Source organism: Gobio gobio, assembly GCF_949357685.1.
Source record: "Gobio gobio genome assembly, chromosome: 17".
In the NCBI taxonomy this organism is placed as follows: domain Eukaryota; kingdom Metazoa; phylum Chordata; class Actinopteri; order Cypriniformes; family Gobionidae; genus Gobio; species Gobio gobio.
In genome coordinates this window covers 42281747-42308280 of record NC_137110.1, presented here as the reverse complement: position 1 = coordinate 42308280, position 26534 = coordinate 42281747, and the positions used below count along the sequence as shown (strand labels likewise).

Genomic DNA, 26534 nt, shown 5'->3' with positions numbered 1-26534 from the left:
AACGTATCTCTTCTCCCAGACGTTTTAATCTAATTTTAGTATTGTTTTATTGTCTGTCTTCTATTTTGTTTCATTCTGTTTTTCTATTTAACTTTTCAATACTCTGTTCAGCACTTTGGTCAGCTTTGCTGTGTTTAAATGTGCTCTATGAATACAATTTACTAAACGAGTGAGTATGAATGAGATAAAGGAAAAGAAAGTGGCTGAGGGAGAGCAGTGCTAGCTGAGCATGTGTTCTTTAGGTTAACAGAGGGTCAAGTCGAGAACTGCTGGAGGGGGAAGGGCTGTCCTCACCCTGATGGTGGCTGTCCATTTCTAGATCAACTTGGCTGAGCTCCAGGTCTTTTAAATCTGACAAGACGTCATGCGCACACACATATGCAGCCCTCATACCTGCCGCCTGTATATCAAATGCCACTAGGCTTGTTTTTGTTTTTTTCCTGGGCCGAAGGCAAAACGAGGTGCTGACTTTTGGACTGGTTCAAACCGGTTGGCTGGCCTTGTCTTCACTTGCGTGCCTGTGTTGAAGACGATTCACAAAAACACATGCGTACACACAGGACAGATTACCTGAATGAACCTCTCTTGAGAGTGCAAGACAATGAAAAGCAGGATAGTCGAGATATATACATTGTGAATGGAATATGATGGGTGTCAGGAAACAAGTTGTGTGCGGAGGCGAAACATGATAAGTGCAACACGGACAAGCTCGTTTGCAGTGTGAAAACCACACATTTGTAAAAATATCTGTTTCGCATCGAGATGGATAAATATGTTCCTTTGCACGCTCTTCACTTGTCTATCAGTTGACCCGCACATTTGCATATGTATTTATGCAGATTTTTGAGGGGGCTCTCACACACAGCAGGGGTCTCCGAGTGTCACGGTTTCTCAGTGTGAATTTGTGTCTTTGTGTTTGGTTCTGATGGGTATGTCTATGTGTGTGTGTGTGTGTGTAAATGTGCTAGGGTATGTGAGCCTGTTTTCTCAATATATCTGTTTTCTCGACCTTTCTGTTAATGTCTCTTTTTACACGTTCTCTATTTCATTATGTGTGTGTATATATGTGCCATACCGCATCTATGACTCCTCAAAGTGGGCCACAACTTCCAGATGGTGCGCTGTAGCTTTGTTTGGTAAGTGAATACTTGAGCTGTAGGACGGCCTATCAATATCCCCTCTGAATGTGGAGAGACGCTGGCTATACATTCACAATGTTCTCTTTTTACAGCCATCCATGAATAGTCTTAGTTCTTCCACATCTCTGTTTCTATCAGATGTAATATATTTTTGCGAAAGTCTGGGTTAAACTAACCAAGGCCATCCATATCAAGATGGAGGTCAGTCAAATGTGTTCTCCTTGTCCATTGACTTCTTCCTCAATTCTAAAGAGCTCAGGAAACAGCCACTACAGTGGGGAAATAGTTTGACCTTTCACTGCTCCCTGACAGAAACTATGGAATTACTTTTCTGAAATCATTGAGACAAAAATCTAACTGTGTCCTTGAGTTTTCCTCTTCAAGGCACACACATACAATCTTGGCATTCAGCTGTGATGCCATGGCCTCATACCTTATGTTAAAGGAACAGTTAACTTAAAATCAAAAATAAATATCATTTTCTCACTGTCATGGTGTTCCAAAGCCAAATGACTTTCTTTCTTCATTAAACATTAAGTTAGATGTTAGGAAGAATGTTCACACTGAGAGTTCACACTCTTTCTCTATATAGTGACCAAATGCAAAAAGCAAGCATCATAAATACAGAATAATTACTCTGCATATTTTCAGGTCAAATGTGATTTCAGAGTTATGGCAGAAGGAAAGGTTAATTTACATCAGAAGACTTGGAAAATAGCGTATTAATTGTATGGACTATAACTAGTGGTCAACCAAAATATATCTAAATATATATATATATATATAGGCAGATATTTATATTTTTTCATCGGCAGATACATTTTTCGGTTTGGCCATTAAATGTAAGTGGGACTTTTATTTTGACAGCGCGGGAGTATTTTTGAAAATGCCATAATAATGTAAAATGCCATAACATTATTGAATCATGAACTTGATATCTAAAGTATACTTTACAGTTTATTTTACAGTAAAAAAAATTCAAATAAATTAATTTCCAAATGATCCATTTCTAATTATTTTAGTAAATGTTGTCAAATAAATCTGAATTGAATTGCAACAATTGTTATGCTTGTGTTATTTACTATCTTTAAATTAAAAAGCATGATACCACTCTGCTCCATATATCAGCTTCGGCCATCAAAAAAAATATATATCGGCTGCCCACTAATTGTAACTTTCACTATATAAAAAAAAATAGCAGCATGAACATTCATTAAAACATCTCATTCTGTGTTTTATAAGTCTCTAATTATGTTTAGTCCATGGTTTAATGCCTTTCTTTCTGATTTGTCTTTGACATCCCTTCCTTTCATTGGTTAGCTCTGACAAACATGAAATACAGTGTCCAGAAGAGCTATCTGACTAGCCAGGGAGCAGATGTCCCATCATGGGCCTGAAGCGTCTCACCTCGTCAGCTGTCAGCGGCCCGAAACAATCTTTGAGCTGAGAGAGAGCGCCGGTCCAATTAAAGAGGTTAATTTGCTTTAGCACTTATCTGTCCATCGATGTATTTCTTTCTGTATCAGCCTCTCCTACTCTTCTCACACCAGTCTCTCATTCTTTTGACTGTTTGCTCTTCTCTCCCTTTCTTTCATTATACCTCTCATACGATCCTTTGTCTTACAGTCCCTTTCTTTCCACTGTCTTCTCGTCCCTCTTTCTGTAGTTTGTTTGCCTCTCTTGCATTTGAGCAACACACCGTGGTGACACTGCGGCTGTAACAAATTGAGCACTTGTAGAATGCAGGCATGAAACAGTCACAAAGCTTCCATTCAGTGTCTTACTGACTGAACATAAAGGCCCATGACAGTTTAAGTGGCGTGTTCAGTTTGCATGTGAAAGCGTGTCTACTGAAGTTTACGGCAAGAAAGAGGGTTTGATGAGAAGGTTGAAACAATGCATGCGCGTGAAAAACAGACTGACAGTGTTACATGCTTTTATCATTGGGGAAAAGCTGTCTAAATAGGTATAAATGTGTTGACATGCATAGATTGGTGCACTTTCTTTGGCATGTGATGTTTGTGTGCCTACATGTAGTCTCTTGTAACTCTTGTGACTATCGTCTGGCAAAGAACCGTTCAGTGTTTTAAGAGCTATTCAGAAGGGCTGGTGCATTTAAAAACCCCAAATCTGTCCAAATCTCAACTCGGATCCCTCATGCGCCCATTGCTCCTGTCATGTCATTATCGTCTGGATGAGAATGGATCATCTCCTCTGTCCCCTGCCCTGCTCCGTGAACCCCTGGCCTCCAAGCCTGTCAGAGTGAACTATCGCAGACAGACACACACAGAGACACTGTCACATGCACAAAGACACATATAAACCCAGAGGCCCATCACACTGAGAGGACAGATGCCCTCGTTGTGGTGTTGAGCCTCTTCAGGATTTTCCTGTCATGCATTAAGAGGCAGAAGACTTCATGTGAGTACACATATGGAAAAGATGGGTTGCAAAGAAAATTCTAGTAGTTTAATTAAAAAATTGGAGGACCTTGTTTCGGCAGCTAAGCTGTTGAGTCTATTTGACTTTGTCAGTTGTGGCATAATCTAACAAAACTATGTTAGTACCATAGTATTCTAATAGTATCAGATTGTTATGCCATAGTGTTTTGATAAATGAGAACCATATTCATGTAACATGGTGCTGATATGGTACTCTTAAGGAAGTAGTTCTCAACCAGGGGTCCCAGCCAACTTCTAAAGGAGTTATTCAAACTCAAAATTAACAGGAATATATGAAAAGAATCAAACTCGAATCTTCTAAATTAAAATTCTAAAAAACACTTGTTGAAACTTATTATAACATTATAATATAACTAGATTAAAAAGTTTGTAGACATACTTTGATGTTGGCTTGAGAAAGCCTAACCAGAAAGTTTGAAGTAGTTTTAACAGCTTTAAGTTTGAATATTGTAAGTTTGAAATAGTTTAGGTTTTAATTCAGTATAGTTTTAAAAGCAAAAATTTTAGATAGATAGATTATAGCTTATATAAGGGAGCCTTCAAATATTGTGTTGGACAACGGGGGGCTTTCCTATCAAAAATCTTGAGAACCACTGCTTTAAGGGACTTCAAAGAATACCATGGTACATGCCCACAACCATGGTAATACCACGATCTACTGTATCTAAGGTAAATTAAGCTATAAATTCCATATTAGAAGTCTAAATTGTGGCTTAACATACCTCAGAATAACAGCCCATGAAATGGCTTTACAAGTACATGTGTTGGCATTTCCTATTCAAACAGGAAGTTTGGACAAATTACATCTGTGAATAATGATTTGCTCCTTGCTATTGCTAGTCACATAACTCAAACAGTAGAGCATGGTGCTAGCAACACCAAGATCATGGGTTCGACTCCTAGGATATGCATGGCATGCACTGATTTTGCAGAGTTAGACGCGTTCCTGGGTCAACATATTTTGTTGATCCTGAAAACAACATTCCTGTCGGAAAATTTCATCCTAACCATATCCCTACCCCTAAATCTAAGCCTAACCATAAGTTATCCCTGAAATCCGAGGGAACTGATAGGTGAATAACACTGATGTAGAAGCACCTGACTCTGATTGTAAACCTAAACTTGACATAAACTCTAAACTTGTCCCTCAAATCTGATTGGTTGATTGGAATGTTGTTCCAGCATCAACAAAGATGTTGATCCAGAAACATGTTGCACTTGGTGGAATCAGGTTCTTGCAAATGCATGAACACGCATGGTCTAAACACAACAAATGCGTGGGTTCTTTGCGTGCAATATGTCTGTATGTGATTTTCCCTTAAAATACTTGCTAGCCAACAAGCTGATGAACGTCTGTTGGGCCGCTCTGTCAAATACTCTTCCGCTTGGCTCCATCACTCACTGAGTTGTGACCCTTGACCTGTATGTGCACGGTCTTGCCTGCGCCTCTCTGGAATGTCTGGATTTAAGGACTCTTCTAGTGCGTAGCTAGAGATGGTGTGCTGTCCTACAGCTGCCTGAGTATAAATCCTGCTGTCACCAGAAGGCCAAAGCTCTCCTTCAGTACCCCTTCTTTTGCTTGTTGTTTCTATCACTCTCTTCCACTTTTCACTCAGTCACACTACTTTAGTTAACCACACAAGTGTCTCAAAACAGAAATCTGTGCCTCCTGCTCTGTGGTGAATAAGGAAGCTTTTGTGCCTTTGATTTAACGTCTTCAGAGCTCATTCACGGCCGTTGAAAGAGTTGTACGTGACCACACACACAGACGAAACACCCCCACTCTTAAATGGTAAAAAGCAGACAACTGGTTCACCCTGTACTTCATGAGGTTAGAAAAATGTTGTTGACATCCGTTTACATCAGCTAGAATACCTGGTGAAAACAGCCCCCTTTCTGAGACCTCTGACCTGCTACAGTCTCTCGAAAGTATGTACTGTATAAGAGCTGTGATCTACAGGGCTCCAGACAGGTTTCTGGCAAGAGCGCACAGGTAACATTCCAACTCCGCTCGAAATTCCTGAGCTGTAGGTTGTTAAAAAAGGTGATTTATCTGTTGCTAGCTTAATTAATATTTTGTCGTTGAGATTGAAATGTGATAGCCGCGACAGATACGATTCTTCTGCCATCTGCCTCAATCTTTCATGACAACACCAACCAACAATGTTGTAGATCTTTCTTACAAGCAGTTTTGCTCATCCACAACGCATTTTGATTCTTTTGTAAGACTTTGGTTCACAAGAACCATGTATTTTCACTTGTTATTTCAGAAATGTCAGTATTCAGTTTGGACACACCTTGTCTCAACCAGGCGACAAACACATATAAAGTTGTCACAACCAACACACTCTCATTTCAGTTTGTAACTATTTAACGTTCTGGCAAATTGGTGGCTAATTCGTATGAATTCGTACAATCTCATTTGTATATTTCCGTACGATCTTCTTACACCTCATAATTAGGGTGGACCTCCATGCTTGCTTTTTTCTTCTTAAATACTTTTGTTCGAATTTCTGTACAAATCACATTGTACGAATTTATACAGAATCGCCACCTCATAAAATAGTTAAGTTTTCTCATGAGCTCAGGTTGGTCATAACAAGCCATGACCAAATTGAAGCTGTTATTGTTTCATTTTGCTCTGCAGTTCTCCTTTAAAAAAAAACAAAAAAACAGTTAAACTACTTGTTGTAGTATAACTGGTTCGGACAAGGCATTTGTTTCAGAATTTACTGGCTATTTTTTACCAGTCTCCTCATTGATGCTCAAAAAGCAGTGGCATTTTGCAGAACTCTCCCATCTGCTCCCATACCGGGATGCAGATCAGAACATATGTATCTAATTAAGTAGCAAAGCACAGAGCTGGAATCCAGCTTGATGTCAGACAAATGAAGAATTGGGGTGAGTGTGGCCTGTCTTAGCCAAATGATCGGTGCATCCATCTTACAGAAGCTTATTGATGGTAAATGTTATGTTTCGGGTTGTTCAGCGTGTGTTAGTGCCATTATATTTGAGTTAATGTTGGAAAGGTAGTAATACTATGTCTGCTTGAGTGTAACAGCTGCTTTTGGCTTTCATAGCCCCCCTTTCTCAAACGTCACCTCCTGTAGCTAATGTCAAAGTCAGTTACACTAACATGGCTTTTTAGCTTAACCTGTTAACTTCAGTTACAGCTGAACCTTTAGCTTATAAACGAGGTGTGCCGCTAGCTTCAGCAAACGGCACTGCAAGAATAAAACTTAATCTATTGGTTGGACAAATTGGTAGACTTATTCTCTCAAACTCACACTAGGGGTTGAGATATCAATGCAATAGCAATTTGGGGGATTCATACTATAAATGCATAAATGTTTCGCCAATCATTATTACACATTTGGGTCTTTAGCGACCCAGATCTATATCTAGCACGGACTGATCTCTACCTGTCGCGATAATATAAAACTCTCCTGATGTTAGAGTAACAATTACAGAAGAATAAAATAAAGCATATTTTGTTACCTTTTGGAGCTTGGAAGGGTTCAGTTTGAGCAGATGTTTCCTAGTACATAGGAATAATAATAATACATTTTATTTGTAATGCACTTTACATTAAACAAAATTTTAAAGTGCTACAGATTTAAAACAATAAAAATAAATAAATAAATAAAATAAATTAGAATAAATAAAACTGAAAAATTAAAGTAACAAATCAATCAAAAGCTCTGCTAAAAAGGTGGGTTTAAAAGCATCTACAGTATATACTAGGAATGTTTATAGTATATTCAGCATCTACATTCTCAAAACTATCATTATCAACATCTTCAAAAAAAAATAAAAAAATAAAATTGTGATCGCTGACAGCTTCTTCATCAGATCTAGACACTAATATTTAAATGTGTTCATTACTTGCTCTGCAGTAAATCGCTATTTGAGCTATTTCAATTTTTTTTTTGCTGATGATACTTACTATTCTTTTGTTTTCTGCCTGCGGTAACTATGAGTGAAACATCACTTCATCATTGTTTATCAGATAGAGGTGAATTGCACTTATTCAGTGTGTGTAGTGAATGACATTTCGGGTCACTAAAGACCCGAGGTGTGCATTTAAGGGTTAAGTCGGGATAACAGAAATCAAACCATTTCATTCTAGCTTGATTTACTACATCACTTGTGTCCAAGATGCGCCAGATGGGAAGCTTTAAATATTGACCCCGTGGCTGTAATGTGAATTGGGAACACTGGTCTTTTTGTACTGGTCCCAGTACCAGAGCTCTGCCTGAGGGGGGCTTCCTGAATGAGCCCTCTGACTAGGCCTGACTATCACATGCCCATTTAAGCTTGTAGTCCTCTCATGGATCAGGGGAATGCAAAGAAAGGAACAGAGAAGAGACAGGATGACTTGAAATAATCTTTGTTGAGCAGTGTGGAAATGTTGGCATGGTGGTAAAGTTTAGAGCTATACTGGACCCCTCATTGTACACTATTCATCAGTGCAGAAGGCCATCTGTGTTAATGGAATTTCAGGAACTCTTTAAAGTAACAGTTCTAAATAAAGCAGTAAGCCACTCAACGCCAGAGTTAATGTAAGTTAATGTAAAATTTTTAATGTACAGTTGTGTGGAGCAGGGTTTTGGACCAATGACATTCCATTATGCAGGGATGCTCAGCGCAATGCGATCAACAAAAATGTCCTCTGGCTGTCCTGATTGTGTTTGGTTTAGACAAAAAATCAGATTGACATGAAAGAGGCTTCTTCACTGCTTTATCATGCCATGTCTGGGTAGGATGCACTGGCTGGTTCATGAATTAACATGAATCTTTGCCATTTTATGGCAGTAATGGTCAGTTAGCATATAAGACATTTTATTTTTATTTTATTTTTCATAAAGAAAATGAAGTCTACTCCAGGACCATTATGATTTTTTTACTATCTTAAATTATATTTAAGCATATTTCCCCTGTATTTTCATCTTTACTTAATGTGTCTGGAAATTGTTGCATTAAAAACATTTTAAAACAGTTTTAAACGTGGCTCAATCTATCAGAATTTAGAGTCCGCACTAGCCATCTTCCACTAAGTATTTCATAAGAACTAGATTATTGCTTGTAGATGTTTGCTGGAGTCAGAGTCAAACTGTCTCACTTTCCTTTCTTGTCTGGTTTTCTATCTTCAGTGTTTGCTCTGTCTGTGGGACAGCCTTGTATGCTAACAAAACTTCCACCTCTGCCCTGTGCAGACTAGTCCAGTTCATCTTTCCCAAAGACCTCCTCTTTCTTTTTCTCAGACTGTCACCTCCCCCAGCCGAACCCTCCACCCGTCTGTGGGCTTTAAACCGCCTTCCCCTTCACCTCTCCGTCTGGTCAACTCCTTTTTGTCTGTCCGCCTCTTTAATGTGCGTTGCTAAGGTGACTGCTGACCCATTGCTTGGCGCTCTATGAGAGGCCCCATTCCAAGATGGCTACCCTCCTCAACCCTCTCAGACACTTTCAATTATCAGTGGGGGGTAGGGTGTATGTCCAGCGCTGAGAACACTGGAAATTAAACACTCGGGCCTACACGTGTTTATGGGCACTGACAATAATATACCAGCTGCCTGATGAGCACATTCTTTCTTGAGGCCAAATATGGTTTTCTCACCTTGTCCCTTGAGTCTCCATATGGCATTTGGAGCATTTCATTACATTGATTTGAATATGAGAATAATCACGTCTAGATTAAACTAGGGTCAGGTGTGAGGGCACAGATGCTTGAGTGAAGTGTAATTATTTTCTGGTAAATTATGCGTAATTGTAGCATCATCGCCTCTGTGATCCCTAAATAGTAAATCTGGAATGCTTTCACAGTGTCAGATGTTCTGATATGGGCCTTTTAAGTGCAGAGTTCAAGTCTTTGGTTTTATATTTATGCTTATCGGTGTGTATTTAGGAAAAGGACTGTATATTAAAGAGTCTGAGTGCATGTGCTGTTACTTCCATGTGGTGTTCTGGGATTCCGTCATACCTGATGTGTGCAACTCTTTACAAACGTCAGATCTTCAAATATATATTGTATAATTGCTCTGATCCGTTCCAACACAGCTCATAGGTATCAAATAGAAAATAAACCTTGTGAAACCGATGGGAGTTTGACAAAGTCTAATGTACCTCAAAAGAAGAAAAAAATTTTTGAAGTGTGATTGCTTTCCAAAAAAGACTTGTAGAGCAATAAAAATGTCCTGCACAACACTCTGTCATTGAAGTGTTTGTATTGGTCAAATAGGTTTTTGTCTGTGGTCAGGCGCTCACCCTGTGGACAGTGCAACACAATGGGCCCTATCTTGCACCCAGCGCAATTGACTTTGTACACCGACGCATGTGTCATTCCTATTTTGCACCCGCGCAAAGCGCGCTTTTCCCTCCACAGAAGCACGTCGCTAAACTAGTGAATGAACTTGCGCTACCTGGGCGGTTCAGCGCAAAAAAGGAGGCGTGTTCCGGCGCAAACATTCCCTGGTGCTATTTTGCTGTTCCATTAAACAATTGCGCCACTGACCAGAAAAAACCTAGTCTAAAGTCAGTGGCGCGTTGCGCGTTGTTCATTATGCTATTTTAAGGGCGCATGCTTGACCATAATGTATAGCGTGCACAACGCGCATACACTTTGCTCATGTAATCTACACAGATGCAACAGTTATTTTTGCAAATCATAAATTGTTACACTAAAAAATATTAACACATGAGATGACGGAAATCATTGTGGTGTGCCACGAAGATGTGAAAAAATAGGCATAAATCTAGCTTACAAATTATTCAGGCTAATTGTAGTCTAATAATTAAGGAGACCTGTTTGCCCAATAGTGGCAACTTCTGGCAAGACATATATGTATATAAGGACATCTAACAAATTGGTTTGTCCGTCAAGAACCAGGAAAAAAAATCGGTGAGGGTGGACGCAGCGATGTCCTCTGCTGGCGTCAGGTCCTGAGTAGAGGCAGATCCACCTCCCGTTACACGGCGTGCCCGATTGATGCTGGCAAGCTTGGACTTTCCCCGTCTTCTGATGTCATTGTAGCGCTTGCGGCACTGGTGCGACGTCCTGGGGATGCCAGCTGATGAAACAATTGTGGCTATTTCCTCCCACGCCTGTTTAACCGACGCTATTTTGGGTGGGTTTCTCCCATCCCCATACAACACAACTTCTCTGTCTTTCACTGCTCTTACAAGAACATCAGTCTCCTCGGCTGTGAACCGCTCCTGGCGTGCGCCTGGTAAATACGCCATAATAATAGCAATCCATAATGGAACTTGCGCACTTGCTTTTACAGGGAATGTTGGATGACGCTCTGATTGGTTTATTCACGTTACGCCCAAACCACACCTATGAATAATGAAGCTACTTCAGACCAACCCATTTTAGATTTGCGCCGGGCGCAAGAGCCATTTATCCCGCCAGGAAAATAGCAACAGCGCCGAGACCCGCCCACAGAGTTACTTGCGCTTCGCGCTTTGACACTTGCGTTTCAGATCGTTAAAATAGGGCCCAATGAGTTTGACCAGAACAAAGAGAGAATAAACAAGAGAGAAATAAAGTGAGAGAAAAAAAACATACTCTCCCAAGCTTGTTGTTTGATATGAATGGAATTATATAATACTAAAAAATAATAATATAACATTTCTACAAATATTTGATTTATCCTAGAAGAGGGTATCTTCCTGATGTTTCAAGCAGACTCAAAACTGTTTTTCCATCCTTTTCTTAAAATCTCAAATGCCCACAAATTGTTCTGCCATACCTCCCTTCACCTTTAGCATATCACCAAAGAAAATGTGATTGTCGGCTATGTGCTGAGAGGAACAAGGTTAAAAGTAATCAATAATTCGCCCTCTCAGACAAGGCCAGCAAGTAATAGCTGCTGTTGGTGAGGTGGGTGTTTTAAATGTCAGTGACGCAGGATGATTATATGTCTAAGGAGAACACTTACCTTATTTTAGGCTGTTTTCACACTTGGTTTGATTGCTTGGTCCGAACTTGGGTATGATTTATACCACCTTCCCCCTGCCCTGCACTTCTTTCACATTGTATTTTGGGGCACCACTTAATTTGTCTTGTTGGATTACCACTAAATTTACACAGAATGAAACAGCTTTTTATCTGCTGCAAATGCCTTGCAAGACGTGCAAAGAATGTGCAATAATTAGTTCACTGCCTCGAGTTTGGACACTGCCGCAAGTCATATTGGTTAACATGAACTGTATCCCAGATAATCTGGGTTAAAATAAGTGGGTTTGGGTGTTGACACCTGAGTTTGAAATCTGTTTTTTACATCAACAAACCAAACAAACTTACATCTAAGATCAAGCTTGGATCTCTTCCAAAAGTTTCCTTTAACAAGCTGTTAAAAGACAGGAAATAGGGGGGGGGGGGGGGGGGGGGGTTGCTCTTGTATATGAAAGCTGACAAGATGACCAAAAATGTGTTACACCTTCATCCTTCATGCCTTCATGGAAATCCTCAACACAGTATGCTAGCTATGTTTCTTGAAACCATAAAAAAGCAAGGATTTGCAATTTTGTAAGAAATGAACAGTTCTGAATTTTCTATGCTAGTGATGAGGAAAATTATACAATGTAATTTATTTTTGTCTTGTATAAAAGCATATGCATTTTAAATATTCAAATATAAGCATCACCTCATGTGATGATGGAATATGATTTAATTGGAGTAAGCATGAGAAAAAGCAGGCAAAGAGAGTAGCCTTTTTATGACGGAAAAATCTCCAGAGGAGGTCAAACCCCATACAGGTGGCAGCAATTAACTGTAATTTTTGCAGATTGTAATGATCCATAATTTACCAGCCTCCTCTTGCATCCCTTATGCAATAAAAAGTGTTTTGATTGGGTACAGATTTTTTGTTCTCTCTGGCCTTTGTGTCAGATATCTCAGAGACAGACGAGGCAGTTGATATTTTGAAATCATGTTCGTGCTGAAACTGAACTCCCCTCCATTTTCAGCAGGTTGAGAATTTTTCAGTTGTGATTTATCATGTCAAAATGTTAAGGCAAGTACATAATTGTATACATAAAAACAATGTAAAACATTTCTGAATGCATTAATCATATTGTGATCTGTTAAGCAGTATGCATTTGTATGATGGAGGTAGTGGCTAAAGCTCTAGGTTAGAAAGTGAAAGGTTTCTGGTGTGAACTCCACAAGAAACAAGCCATGAGCTGCCACCATTGTGCCCCTGAGAAAGTTACCTAGACACTGGTTGCTCTAAAGTAGTTGTAATGTGTCTGATCAATTTGTACTTTCTTGCTGTGTTTCTATAATGAATTCCTCTAGAGACTTTGTTGTGGAAGATGAACATTTCCTAAATTGACAACTGACTTTTTCATCTGCTTTTGTCTTGCAGAAAAAGATGAGCCCAGCAGCTACACTTGCACAACTTGTAAGCAGCCCTTCAGCACTGCTTGGTTCCTGCTACAGCATGCCCAGAATACTCACGGTTTTCGAATATATCTGGAGAGCGAACCTGGAAGCCCGTTAACTCCTCGGGTTGCCTCCGCTCCAGGCATGGGTGGTGACTGTTCCTCACAGCCAACGCTGCATGCAGCCCACCTTGCAGACAGTAGTCCCTATAGCCTGATGAGGATAGCCAACAGAGATGGGTCCTCTGTTCCTAGGGAAGGCCGATATCCCAGGACACCTCCACTCTTTAGTCCCCCACCACGGCATCACATGAGCCCAGATGATCTGGCTTTGGCCCCCCATCACCCAAGCGCCTTTGACAGGGTACTGCGTCTTAATTCGGTACCCTTGGACTCCCCATCTATGGACTTCTCGAGACGACTACGGGAACTTGCAGGCAACTCTGCTGGCTCCTCTCCGCCCATGTCGCCCAACAGGCCTAGCCCTATGCAACGGCTGCTGCAGCCATTCCAACCAGGGGCATCTCTTTCTCCTTCTGGCCCACATTCAACTCCCACTGAGCAAACGCCAACCATGCCAACTGTAAAGGCAAAGTCTTGTGAGTTTTGTGGAAAGTCTTTTAAGTTCCAGAGCAACTTAATTGTCCACAGGCGCAGTCATACCGGAGAGAAACCATACAAGTGCCACCTCTGCAACCATGCCTGCACTCAGGCTAGCAAGTTGAAACGCCACATGAAGACTCATCGGCACAAATCCTCCTCCACTACCTCCAAATCAGATGACGGCCTTTCAACTGCCAGTTCACCTGAGCCAGGCACAAGTGATTTGCTAAGCAGTGCCACCAATGCTCTCAAATCTGTGGTGGCAAAGTTTAAAAGTGAGAACAACAGCATGATCCCAGAAAATGGACAGGAGGAAGATGACGAGGAGGAAGAGGAGGAGGAGGAGGAGGAGGAAGAGGAGGAAGGAGAGGAAGAGGAGGAGGAAGAGGAGGAAGAAGAAGAGGAGGAGGAGGAGAATGAGAGTGAGGTTGGTGAGAGGAACGATATAACCTTTACCTTGAGCCTAGAAGGTGCACGTCACCATGAGAACAATAGACAGCGACACAACAAAAGTGTGGAGGGAATTCAGGACTATCGAGATGCCATAAAACTTTACAAACGAGGGGACCATAGATCAGCTAGTGAGACAGGTGGTGACGATTCCCTAAAAGAGTCTGATCAAGTCAATGATGTATATGGACCCATTGTAAATGGAACAGCCTCCTACCCAAACGATGACCACTCGAGGAAACTTCTTGCAGAAAGTCCAGGATCTGACAGCCCTCTCTCCAAACGCATCAAGGTGGAAAAAGACCTTGATCTTCCAACGCCTACCATCCCCAACGCAGAAAACGTGTACTCGCAGTGGCTGGCCGGATATGCCGCATCGCGCCAGCTCAAGGATCCTCTCCTCAACTTTGGGGACTCAAGACAATCACCTTTCGCCACCTCTTCAGAGCACTCCTCGGAGAATGGAAGTCTCAGGTTCTCCACTCCCCCTGGGGAGTTGGATGGAGGGACGGCCTCTGGGCGCAGTGGCACTGGAAGTAGGGCCAGTACACCCCACCTTCAAACTGGTCGACCCAGCTCCAAGGATGGTCGGCGTAGTGACACGTGTGAGTTTTGTGGCAAGATCTTCAAAAACTGCAGCAACTTGACAGTGCATCGCCGCAGCCACACTGGCGAGAGGCCGTACAAGTGTGAGCTTTGTAGCTACGCCTGTGCTCAGAGCAGCAAGCTAACACGGCACATGAAGACGCATGGACAGACAGGCAAGGACGTTTACAAATGTGAGATATGCCACATGCCTTTTAGCGTCTACAGCACTCTGGAGAAGCACATGAAAAAATGGCACAACGATCAGCCCATAAGCATTGAAATTAAAACAGAGTAAATTTTATGATGTCTTTTGCAGTCCTAGAAAAAATATTTAAAGCACAGCGTCAGTTAATTATGCTGGCCGAAAATTTGGCCGAAAAAGACTCTGAGCCTCTAATGTGCAATAACTTAATGTTTTGTACTTCCTTTCTTACTGGTTGGCATGTTTTCGTGTGTTAGCTTGATTGATAAGGATTAGCTGTGTTGCTGTTGTTACTGTCTTTTATCAAACAGGACATTTCATGCTGCAAACAATTAATTTTTACATATCATACCTAGCTGTATTTTATCATTTAAGCCTGTAATCTTTTGACTACCTACATTCACACTGGGGTTTACACTGTTCATTAGGGGTATAGACAAACTGTAGGGTTACCAACGGTAACATTTTACTAAAATACTAAAAAAGTTTGAATTTGTATTGTCGCTTGTGAAAAAAAGAGTGCCTTGGGTGTTTTAAGCATCTGTGGTTTCTGCCATTTGCCATAAGCCTGGGGATATTGTTCAATGCAAAATTAGGTCTTGCATCAAGTACCTATTGTGAATTCGCTAAATGCAGGAATCCAGCATATGTTCTTATGTATATCATTTACTAGTATAACATGTTGTGTTTCTTTAAGTATGATTATTTTGTTGGCATCTTCATGCCTTTTGGCTTGGTGAGATTTTGGGATCAAACTTAGGGTCTCAATTTTTCTTTGGGTTTTCTATGAAGGTTTTTTTTTTAGAAAGTAGCCCTGAAAATATGTTTTATTCAGTAGATATCCAATTTATTGGACTATACTGATACATTTCTATTTGGTGCATGGAACAAAAAGCTTATTATGTAAATATGTCCATTTTTATAGAATTAATTTCTTGACAGGGTCATCCACGAAAATTTGACATATAGTCCCTGAATAAGCTGTGGCAGGATTGAAAATCCTTCTAATTAAGCTCCGATTGGCTAGAAATAGAAGTAGTTTAGCAAGACCAGTTATAATGGGGCAATGCAGGAACGTATTTCAGGACATTTACACATTATTGGATGAAAGTCTGAATACTATAGTTAACTTGCTTGCTAGTACTTCCACAATGGTTTCGTTTATCCAACACTCTTCAGTTTCTAAAGCTATGTACTGTATATACCCCTGTTTATTAGCAAAGCACTTAGCCACGTTCACATATTTTGTGCCCGTCGAGTTGACATTCAGACTTTTTATTCTCTACATTATCCCATAGTGAATTTTATGAATAGCACTTGCCTAAAACTCTGTATCTGTCCTGCTAATCTACGGGCAGGTGGTTGAGTATAAAACAAAACTGCTCGCCAATGGCACAAAAAAACCTGCACTGTTCAATTTTTTTTCCTGTTTACAAGAGACACTCAAGAGATATTTCCTCGCATATGAACAACGTAATGAGGTTTCAACATATTATGTGAAATAGAGTTAGATTAGAAATCTTGGTCAGCGAAAAAGGACTTAAAAGAAGCTTAAAAAGGAAAAATGTAAAAGAGGACTGTTCATTTAGAAGCTAGACTTTAAACTGGAACAGTGTAATTATGTTTTTCTCAGTGAATATACTCCAAACCCGCTGCTTCAACAGCCATTTTTTTATCATATGTTTTAAAATGAATTAATGATTAAATGTTTTGGGGTTTCTTTTTTGTAATACTTTGGTGTTTTTAACAGGAAATTAATTTAAAGTGTTCCATTTTTTTTGCCACTCATCTTCATTTTCTTGGTGGGTTACAATGTACTATGTAAATACTAAATGTTATGTGAATTTCTTTTTCTTCTGATTCTTTTTTCTCTCTCTCTCTCTTTGGCATACACAGTTCTTCAGGTTGCATTATAATGAGATTGTAGGAGTACGTTTGACATTTTATAGGGCTGACTTATGGTCTGTCAAAAGCTATTGTGACACACTTCAGTTTGCCATGTCAATGTGTAGAGAGGATCTGGATTTAATTGTTCATCAAGAGTAGTCAAGATAGTATTTATATAGAGACTAGAATTCCAGACTGTTCCTTGTTCACTTTAAAGGTACACAAATACCTGTAGTTGAGCTCAGCATGCTGCCACCATTTTTCTTTTCTCCTTAACTTGGCAGGATAATATAGTGTGAATCGTTTTAATGTATGGATCTTGAAAATGAGTTTCTAAGAAAAAAAAGCTATGTGGGGGTTACACAGATAAAAGGCTATACAATGGTCTGTTGACGCAATCCTCTTTGAAATAACACACTGATGAGGAACAGGTGCTTTTATGATCTCTGGCCTTTGGATATGCAGTAAAGTTTCATATAGTTAGTGGGTTTCCCTCTTTATTTTGAAATGTCCCTGTCTCCCCCACAACCTGAAACATTCCAGTCATCTTTGAAAGAATGGATGTCTTATGCAATGAATCAAGAGTCAATAAATACATTTAAAATGCATTTTGAAATACAACTGTACAGTTTGTCTTGGTGTGTTTTATTAATGTCCAGATTCCAGACCCAGCCGGAGTCTAAGGCCACAGGACTTCCACAGAGTTGGATTGTCTGTCATTTGAAATGTTCTACAGCTTCCCCTTGCATTTGTCTTTCTTAAATATTTAAACTAATTTGATTATGTTTTTTCCTACCAATTATATTTGTGTAGTTCCCTTAGCTCCTTTGACCAAATTTAAATCCATTCTGCAAAATCTTCCCCAAAAAATCAGTGCAGAAAACGCAAAAAAGTCTGCCGTTACCATTTATGATCCATTGCTCAAACCCATGTGTACACTATAAAGTTTTGTTGTTGTTTTTGTTTCATTTAAAAATTAAAAAAAAAGTTTAGTCAGCAAGTTGTCAACTTCACATTTTCAAGTTGACTAAACTTAAAAATTTAAAGGCAGCACGAACACTTACTTTTTTAAGTTGAAACAAAACATTTTTATGACATGGTTATACAAGGCCAGCCTTCGCTCTCCGTGTGCATCAATGAGCCTTGGCCGTCCATGACCCTGTTGCCGGTTCACCACTGTTCCTTCCTTGTAACACGTTTGATAGATACTGACCACTACAGACCGGGAACACCCCACAAGAGCTGCAGTTTGGAGATGCTCTAACCCAGTCGTCTAGCCATCACAATTTGGCCCTTGTCAAACTTTCTCAAATACTTAAGCTTGCCCATTTTTCCTGCTTCTAACACATCAGCCTTGAGGACAAAATGTTCACTTGCTGCCTAATATACCCCACCCACTATAGGTGACGTGATGAAGAGATAATCAGTGTTATTCACTTCACCTATCATAATGTTATGTCTGATCGGTGTTTACTATTGTATTTATTCACATATTTTCTTTATTTTTAGCGTAGGTTTTAGTATTTTTGTTATGTGCTTTTTATTAATATTTTTATTTTCTATATTAAGTATTTTAGAACTTCGACTTCAGAACTTCAGCCAAGGCAACATTTCTAATGGGTCAAAGTTTATTTTTCTTCTAATATTTTAATTCAGCTTTATGTCAATTGCAGAACTGCATTTTAGTTAACAATAACAACGCTGACAACCATTAAGACTTCAGATCTTTTTGCACATAACACTGATCTAGTCTAAGCTTTAAAAGTTAATAAACTAATAAAAAAAGGCAAAATCACAAGTTCCTTCACAAGATCACAAGACTTCTTTTTGCATTTAATTGAGAAACGCTGGTGCCTTTATTCTACGCCACTGCCCACATGTGTGTGGATGTGTACACATAAGTATTAACACCAGGTGTGTTTGCTTTGGAGAACCCAGACGAAATGACGGAAGTTGGCTGCTTTATCTTTTGTCTCAGGCTTTGTGTGGTCATTTGGGTGTCTGTTTTATAACTTTAACAGCCTCTTTTTTTCTTTCATTTTTGCACTCTTTGCTTTTCCTTTGTGGACTGACACTGACGTGACAAAGTAATCTCTCTCTCTCTCTGTCTCTTTATCTATCTCTCTGCCCTTGCTTCAGCTCTTTATGTTTACTGACCTAGAGGTGATTAAAGTCCAGCCTTAGAAAAGGATCCAGCTTTTTAAACTGTTGACAGTTGAGATAAAAGCCCTTAAGACTTGGGGATGGGCACTATGGGTTGTGGCATGTTTGTGTGTATGTGTTTTACGGGGCTTAAGAGCCGAGCCTGCTTTCTGCTCCCCTCTCCCAAGTTCAATGTCAAAGGGTGAACAATGGCAGGTCACAGGGATCCTGGGCCCAAACAGAGCGTGCATAGCCTGCATACTTTTCCCATAGCAGGTCCTGACCTCTGCTCTCTGCCTCTCTCCCTCTCTCCCTCCCTAAAGAATATATTTTCAGGCTCTCAGGGAAGATCTGTCAAGCAATTCTTTTGTCATTTGAGACACCTTTCTGATAAAGAACAAGTCTTTATATATATTTTTGTTATTTTTTTATTTGAACAAATAACTGATAGATATACCACAGACTCATTGGAAAATGTACCTATATACAATATAGTTCCAATACAGTTTCCAGCTGAAACAAACACTAGAGTGTCAGGAATACACCACTTTTCACACACTTCCTTGCACAATACTATGTTATAACCTCAAAACACTTTGACCATATATAGTGCATGATTACATTTTAGTGTTTGCATCAAATAACCAGCTCAATATGTATGTTTTTTCTGGCATATTAAACTTGCTCAGTCTCTCACCTGGTACAACTTAGCACTTCTGATGTAGCATTCGGATAAGAGTCCTGTGAAACAATTAAACGACTGAAAGACTTTTTTATCTTACTGCCTTAAAGTTAACTTGTAGTTTAGTCAGCTCAAATATCCAAGTTGTCAACTTCACATTTCAAGTTGACTAAACTTAAAATTTGAAGGCAGCATGAACACTTACTTTTTAAGTTGAAGCAACATTTGGTTTTCTTTTGTTAACACTGTCGGTTAGGTTTAATGTAGGGTCTAGAGTAGGTGGCATGTATTTTCAAATGTGATGGAGCACTAACCTTTTAGCGCCACTCACCGATCTGTTTCCGGGGGAAATTTAACACGTTTTAAAGCTTTAAAACATGCAATAAAGTAATATTATTATGCAGCAATCTCGCCGCTAGCATGTTTTTCCAATGAGCCTGGGCTGTAGGTTGAACTTCCTTCATATGTTGATACTTTGAGTATTGCATTGTTAGCTTAGCAACATCCTAACACAAAATGTTATTGAAAACAATTGTGAGGTAAGTCAACCTGCAGCTTCGTGTGTGTATAGCACTATTTGTATGACTGCTTAGCAGAGTCCATGTCAACTAGACTCTCCCCTGTGAAGGCCTCCTTCACTTCACTTTCCCTATGTACAGATGAAAACGTTATCAAAATGATCAGAAACGGCTAAAAATGCTGTATTATGCATGCCAGACAAGTAATTTGGCAGTCATTTTGTAAAAAAAAAAAAACTATGCGCCTGCGCACATACGTATTCAAACACGCTTGCCTACAGACTAAACACGTAATGCTTACAGTATGTGCATGCCATCACCGTTCTCACAGATTCCCGTTTTTTTTTTTGAAGATTACAAGAGGATGATAACGGTATCATTTCAAAACTATTTCAAAACCTGTTTCAAGGTTTGCATTCTCTAGCCGCCGGGCGCTGTTGCCGGGCGGATGAGCGGCCGGAACACATTGAGAGTTTTCTATTTTGGTTGAAAATGGTGTCGTGTAAGTTGCCCCAAAGTAAATAACTAATGATTTTTTACAACGGAAATGAATCAATCAAAAACTTACTTTAGCTGGACAATACGTTTTCTCTAGAGCTGATGTACAGCCATTTCCTATTATCATTGTAAAGCTGCTTTGAAACAATCTATATTGTAAAAAGCGTTATATAAATGAAGGTAACTTGACTTGACTTGCATATGTAAAGCATTCCAAATTGGTTCCATTTCAGTTAGGATGCTGCCTTTAGAAGGCAGCGCACTATATAGGCAGTAGACACTGAGACAAGTTTTTGGAACAGAGCCAGTGTGTTACTTTCTTGAATGTGCTGGTCTCTGTTCTGTCTTGCCTCAGTGTTTATACTATACAGGGCTTTGCATCGATGACAGGGGAGCCCCCGTCTCAGGGCTCTATGAGGTTAATCCTGTGTGTGTGTGTGTACAGTATGTGTTATTCTCCAGCAGTAAGGTTGGACTGATTGCAGCTGCTTACCCTTTTGATTTGATTCTCGTCCCCTTAAGATCCAATGAGCACAGAGAAATTATCACTTGGTACTTCTATGTTTACCCAGACAGAAGTTGAGGACCACTGGATTAGAATGGGGTCTGTGTTTTGTCTAGGATGGAAAAATGCAGTAAAAGGGGCGCTCCCTCTTTCTCACAAACAAGAACCCACACACACATGTCCGCACACGTGTGCTCTGGCAGAGTCTTGGGGGACGTGACCTCTCTCCAATGCCTCCGATCCTGGCCCCTTCTCCTTGGGTGAAGGCAGAGAAAGGTCAAAGGTGATTTTTTTGGGGGGCTCAAGATTAAGTTTCACATGACTGAGCACCTTTGTTGAGGCCGTCCAGCAGAAAGGAAACGTCCAGGAGGCCTTCATGTCTGTCTGAGAAGGGCCCCAAAAGCACCCTTCCCCCTTTGGCCTCTTCTCTTCTCTTCTCTTCTCTTCTCTTCTCTTCTCTTCTCTTCTCTTCTCTTCTCTTCTCTTTCTTCTCTTCTCTTCTCTTCTCTTCTCTTCTCTTCTCTTCTCTTCTCTTCTCTTCTCTTCTCTTCTCTTCTCTTCTCTTCTCTTCTCTTCTCTTCTCTACTCTACTCTTCTCTTCTCTAGAACATTAAATGCAACAAATGTCAGTGGACATACAAGCAACATCTTGTCATTGCAAACCTGTATGACTTTTGATAAAAATCTCACACCGATCTTTTCAAGCAGCAATGATCAGTTATATATCTATAGGCTGTTATCTGTACTATCCTGTACTAAATCTAATTCTCACATTACATTAAGTTACAAGACATAGAAGAACCAATTGGCTTTTGGTGTGACTCTATGTGACCTTAATGATTTGAACATCCCGACCAGTCCAGCATAGCTATAAGGCTCAACCAATGACCAATGACCTTTTTTAAGCTACAGGGAAAAAAAAGTTCTGTTGCTCCATGCAAACTCCAGCTTGGGCACAACAAAGAGAGCCGCCACTGGTGATGTGAAGCATTGCACGCCCTGCCAGATAGCGACGGCTGTCCTGCAAATCCAGTAGCAGCAGGTCCTGATATCTGTCCGTGTGAGAACGGGAGGGTCATTTATCGCTGACCTCTGGCCTGGGTGTCTGTGTACAGTTCTGGTGAGACAGTAGGGCGCCAGCTTTACAACCCTATCAATAACAGAGACAAAGTTCATCCCTCTTTTTCTTATCTGTTTCGTTTTTGAACTCCACCTGAGACCAGACCGGGCGATGTTTAGGTTGACCCTCTTACGACCCCCTCGCCCCAAAACCACAAGCTTTGTCGCAAACGGGTGAGAGTTGATGCTGGCATTCATGCATAATTCATCACAGCGCCAATAATCCCAGACTGCACCAGGAGGGATGGGAGCAGTTTGATTGGATAGACATTAAAGGGTGTGTGGGGTTAAAGCTCGGGGGGGCAGAAGGAGGATTAGACAGTGAAAATATGCCTTTGATAGCTTTCACAGTCTAAGAGGTCTTTGGTTTACGGTTATTCATATTGTGTCAAATCTAATCTGGAACAATCCCGGTCAGGGAGGGGAAAGCGCTGACAGAGAGCATGAAACTGTCTTAGCTTCTTTAAAGAAACAACAGAGGAGTTTGGAGGGGGGGGGTGAACGAAAGGTTCACTGATTTAGAAACTACAGACAAGCGGTTATCAGGTAAACAGGACCCAAGAAACCTAAAATTATATTGCGACAAGGACGCACTTTTACGCACAAACGAGCATGTCCCCACACACGCACATTGACAAAAGCACACAGACATTTAAATTGATTAATGGGTCTTTCAGCTCTGTCTGTGTTTGTGCAGTCCCATCTTTGTGGCAGGTCGTGTTTGTGACAGAGACACTTTTATTAGCATATTAGCACTTTTATTAGCATAAAACAAAGAAAAGAAAAAACGAAATAAACTACACAGTGCTAAAGGAAGTGGACACACCGCAGCGGTCTGTAAACAATTGCACTCTTTAGCGGTGCATGCTATGGAAACCCTCGCTATTAATATTGCTCATATTTGGGGTTAGAGATCTGAACAAACCCCTGATGCTAACTATTGAACTTTGCTTTGTACTTCGGATCTGGCTTGTTCAAAACTGAGGTAAAAGATGATATGACAGGATGATAAAAAGGATGATAAAAACAGCCAGAAAAATCCTTTTGACTTGCATTGAAGGAAGGACCCGAGACAAACACCACCCTTTAAAAGTTTCAGGTTGCTAAGATTTTTAAATGCTCACCCAGGCTGCATTTACTTGATCAAAGGTACAGTAAAAGCAGTAGCATTGTGAAATATTATTACAGCTTAAAATAACTAATTTGTCTTAATTCACTCCTGTGATGGTAAAGCTGAATTTTCAGCATCATTACTCCTGTCTTCAGTGTCACATGAACCTTCACAAAACATACTAACATGATTATTTGCTGCTTAAGAAACATTTGGGAACAATTCATTTTACAGTGTCCTTGTTACAAATGTTACAAATACTTACTGTGGTAATAACAGTAAAATAAACAAGTTAAAAAAGTAACAGTTAACACTATGCATAATATGTATTATGCATAATATTTTAACGCTCCCAATGATTATAAATGTTGAAAAGCTTAACATTTTTGTTCAGAATTCTTTCATGAATAGCACAAAGATATTTATTTTTGTAATAATGTAAAAGTAATAATTTTGTTCATTTAAATGCACCCTTGCAGAGTAAAATTAATGTCTTTAAAAAATCTTACTGACACAAAATTTCAGACAGAATATCATATAGGCAGCTCTCATTACATTTTCTTCAGATAATATAGTGTAGTATAGTCTAGATCCTATGGGCTGTTTATTTCTTTTATAAGTATTATGAAGAATAAATTCATATAAAGCATCTTATGGCATTCATTTTATCTAAAAAAGGAATAATTGTGAAAACAGAAAGACAGTCTTTCAGAAGTTTAGTAGTATGATATGGTTACTCTTCAAGGCAGCCAGCTGGGTGACCCTGCCACCCCCCGCCAAGACACCCCCTTCCCTTCTGTCTAGGTTTAAAGCATATAGAGCTGCCCTCTCTGTCTAGCAGTGATCGTGCAGAAGGAAAACAGTACTTTTAAAGAAAAGAAGAATAAATAAGAATAAAAACTTTATTGAGATAACATGCAATAAAACTAGTTGCTAGAAGTTATAAATGTGAAGATATCTAAATACTTCACCTGTTGTCACACAAGTAAATGTTTACACACTCATGTTTTATGATGTTATTTAATATACACATAATAAATGCATTTTTTTGTTGTTGTGTTTGCATGTGGAGTTGTGGTCATCTGAGGAACTTGTAAGTTTGGAAAAGAGTGGATGCAAGAGTAACCTTTAAAAAATAATTTATTAAAATTCCGCTTTTCCCAGACATGCACTGACCTTTCCGACCAGACGAGGCCAGAGGGGAAGGGTGAGAGTATGTGTGTGTGTGTGTGTGCTTGTGAGAGCTTGGGGATCGTGAACTATGAACCAGCCCTTCTCCCGTTCCCCTGCTGTGGCCCGGGTTTTGTCCACTCCCTCCTACAAACACACACACACATACACACACACACACACACACACACACACACACACACACACACACACACACACACACACACACACACACACACACACACACAGACGCTCGTGTTGAGTTTCCATGTTTTATGGGGACTTTCCATTGACATAATGATTTTTATACTGTACAAACTGTCTATTATATCCCCTAACCCTAACCCTAAACCTACCCATAAAAGAAAACTTCCTGCATTTTTACATTAAAAAAAAAAAAAAAAAAAAAAACGCCTTCGTATGATTTATAAGCTGTTTTCCTCATGGGGAACAAAAAATTACTTTTTGTACCCATAATGTAGGGTATACTTGAACCACACACAGATTTGTTTTGCTATCTATGTCCTCATAATTCATGTTTACGTCGTAATACCATTATAATACCTGTGTCATTATACAAATTTGTGCCCTCATAAATCACAAAAACAAACACCAAACACACACACAAACACACACTTATGTTTACGTGCCTATTTAAATAAGGACATAGCATAGACTTCTTTTCTATTATATAGCATGTTAGAATGATTTCTGAAGGATCATGTGACACTGAAGTCTGTTGTAATGATGCTGAAAATGCAGCTTTACCATCCCAGGAATTATATTTTCAAATAAAGCCTATTAAAAGATTTTAAATTATAATAATATTTCATGTTTCAGTATTTTTATGTAATAAACACAGCCACGAAGAGAATAAAAGATTAACATTCAAAAACAATCAAAAGCATTATAAATTAATAATCTGTTAATCTTTGAACAGTATTGTATACATTATTTAAAATAAATATTTATAATTATGTCCCAAAATGAGGTTTTTGTCATATTTAGCACAACTTTGGGGACAGTTTGTCTCCGAATTATAGCTACAAATCTTTATGCTAATTTATTATGCATTTTTGTTGATTGCAGAACACTGACGATAAAAAAGACAAACAATAATCCCCAATTGACCCACTGATAGCGTATCACCCCCCACACAAGCCCTTTTTGCAAATACCACAATATTGAAAGGTGCAGTGCCCAGCAGGAAAGAAACAAACCCCAATCGATCTGGAATTCCTTTTCACTCGAACTGTCTGAGCGCATCAAGGACCCCCATCCCCCCAACACATGCATTTACCTAGCCATTTAGGATTTCTGATTGTGTGTCAGGCCATTGATCAATAGCTGTCGGACCCAGACCATGTCTTGGAAGGTCTTCCGTGCCCCTCACCCCCAGCTTCCATAGACACCCGGATTATAATGAGGGATCCTGCTTTCACAGACAATCTGGGGGGGGGGGGGTGTCAGACAGAGGCAAGGACCCAGACGGGGGGCCCCATGCCGGGTCACGCCACAAGGCCAAGGTCTTTGTCCCCACCTCCTCGCTCCATTTTGCCGTCGCTTTCTCTCTCCCAGCTTCTCTGACCCACAAGGACCGTCTGTGAAGGAAGGGGGGTTTTGCACTGGCTGAAGTGGCCAAATTCAATAATTGTGGTTGTCATTGATTTTGTGAGTAGAATGTGTTAAGATTGTGCGTATCAACAGTCCTTTCAATGCTATGAATCAGTTAGCAGCACTTAAAAATGTCATGGTCAAAAAATTACCTGGAGAAATGGTTTAAAAATTAGAAAAAAAGGATAAAACACCCTTTTATGCACTTCACACTTCGAGACATGTTGCACCAGGTTTGAAGTCAATAGCTCTATTCAGTTAAACAATGTTTGAGTTAAAATTACTAACATATGATGCCTGTGATTTCATGTACTAGTTCGGATTTTATAATTATAATTAACTAAAATATTTCACTTAAAATCTCTCCCGCAGCTCTAAATTCATATTGACAATTGGTGCTTTCATTCAGGGTTGTTGTGGTTAACTAAAGGCCAGTTCACACCAAGGATGATAACAA

At 39.8% G+C, this 26534-nt stretch overlaps 1 protein-coding gene across 1 annotated transcript in view; it reads left to right on the top strand.

Annotated features, from left to right (window-relative positions):
- Window positions 1-17337, top strand: part of bcl11ab (BCL11 transcription factor A b) — a 28793-nt gene extending 11456 nt beyond the window's left edge. The window contains exon 3 of the mRNA XM_079841063.1: window positions 12973-17337. Coding sequence (XP_079697189.1) covers window positions 12973-14924 — 1952 coding nt within the window. The 3' untranslated portion in view covers window positions 14925-17337. The remainder of the gene's footprint in view (window positions 1-12972) is intronic.
- The last annotated feature ends 9197 nt before the right edge of the window (window positions 17338-26534 follow it).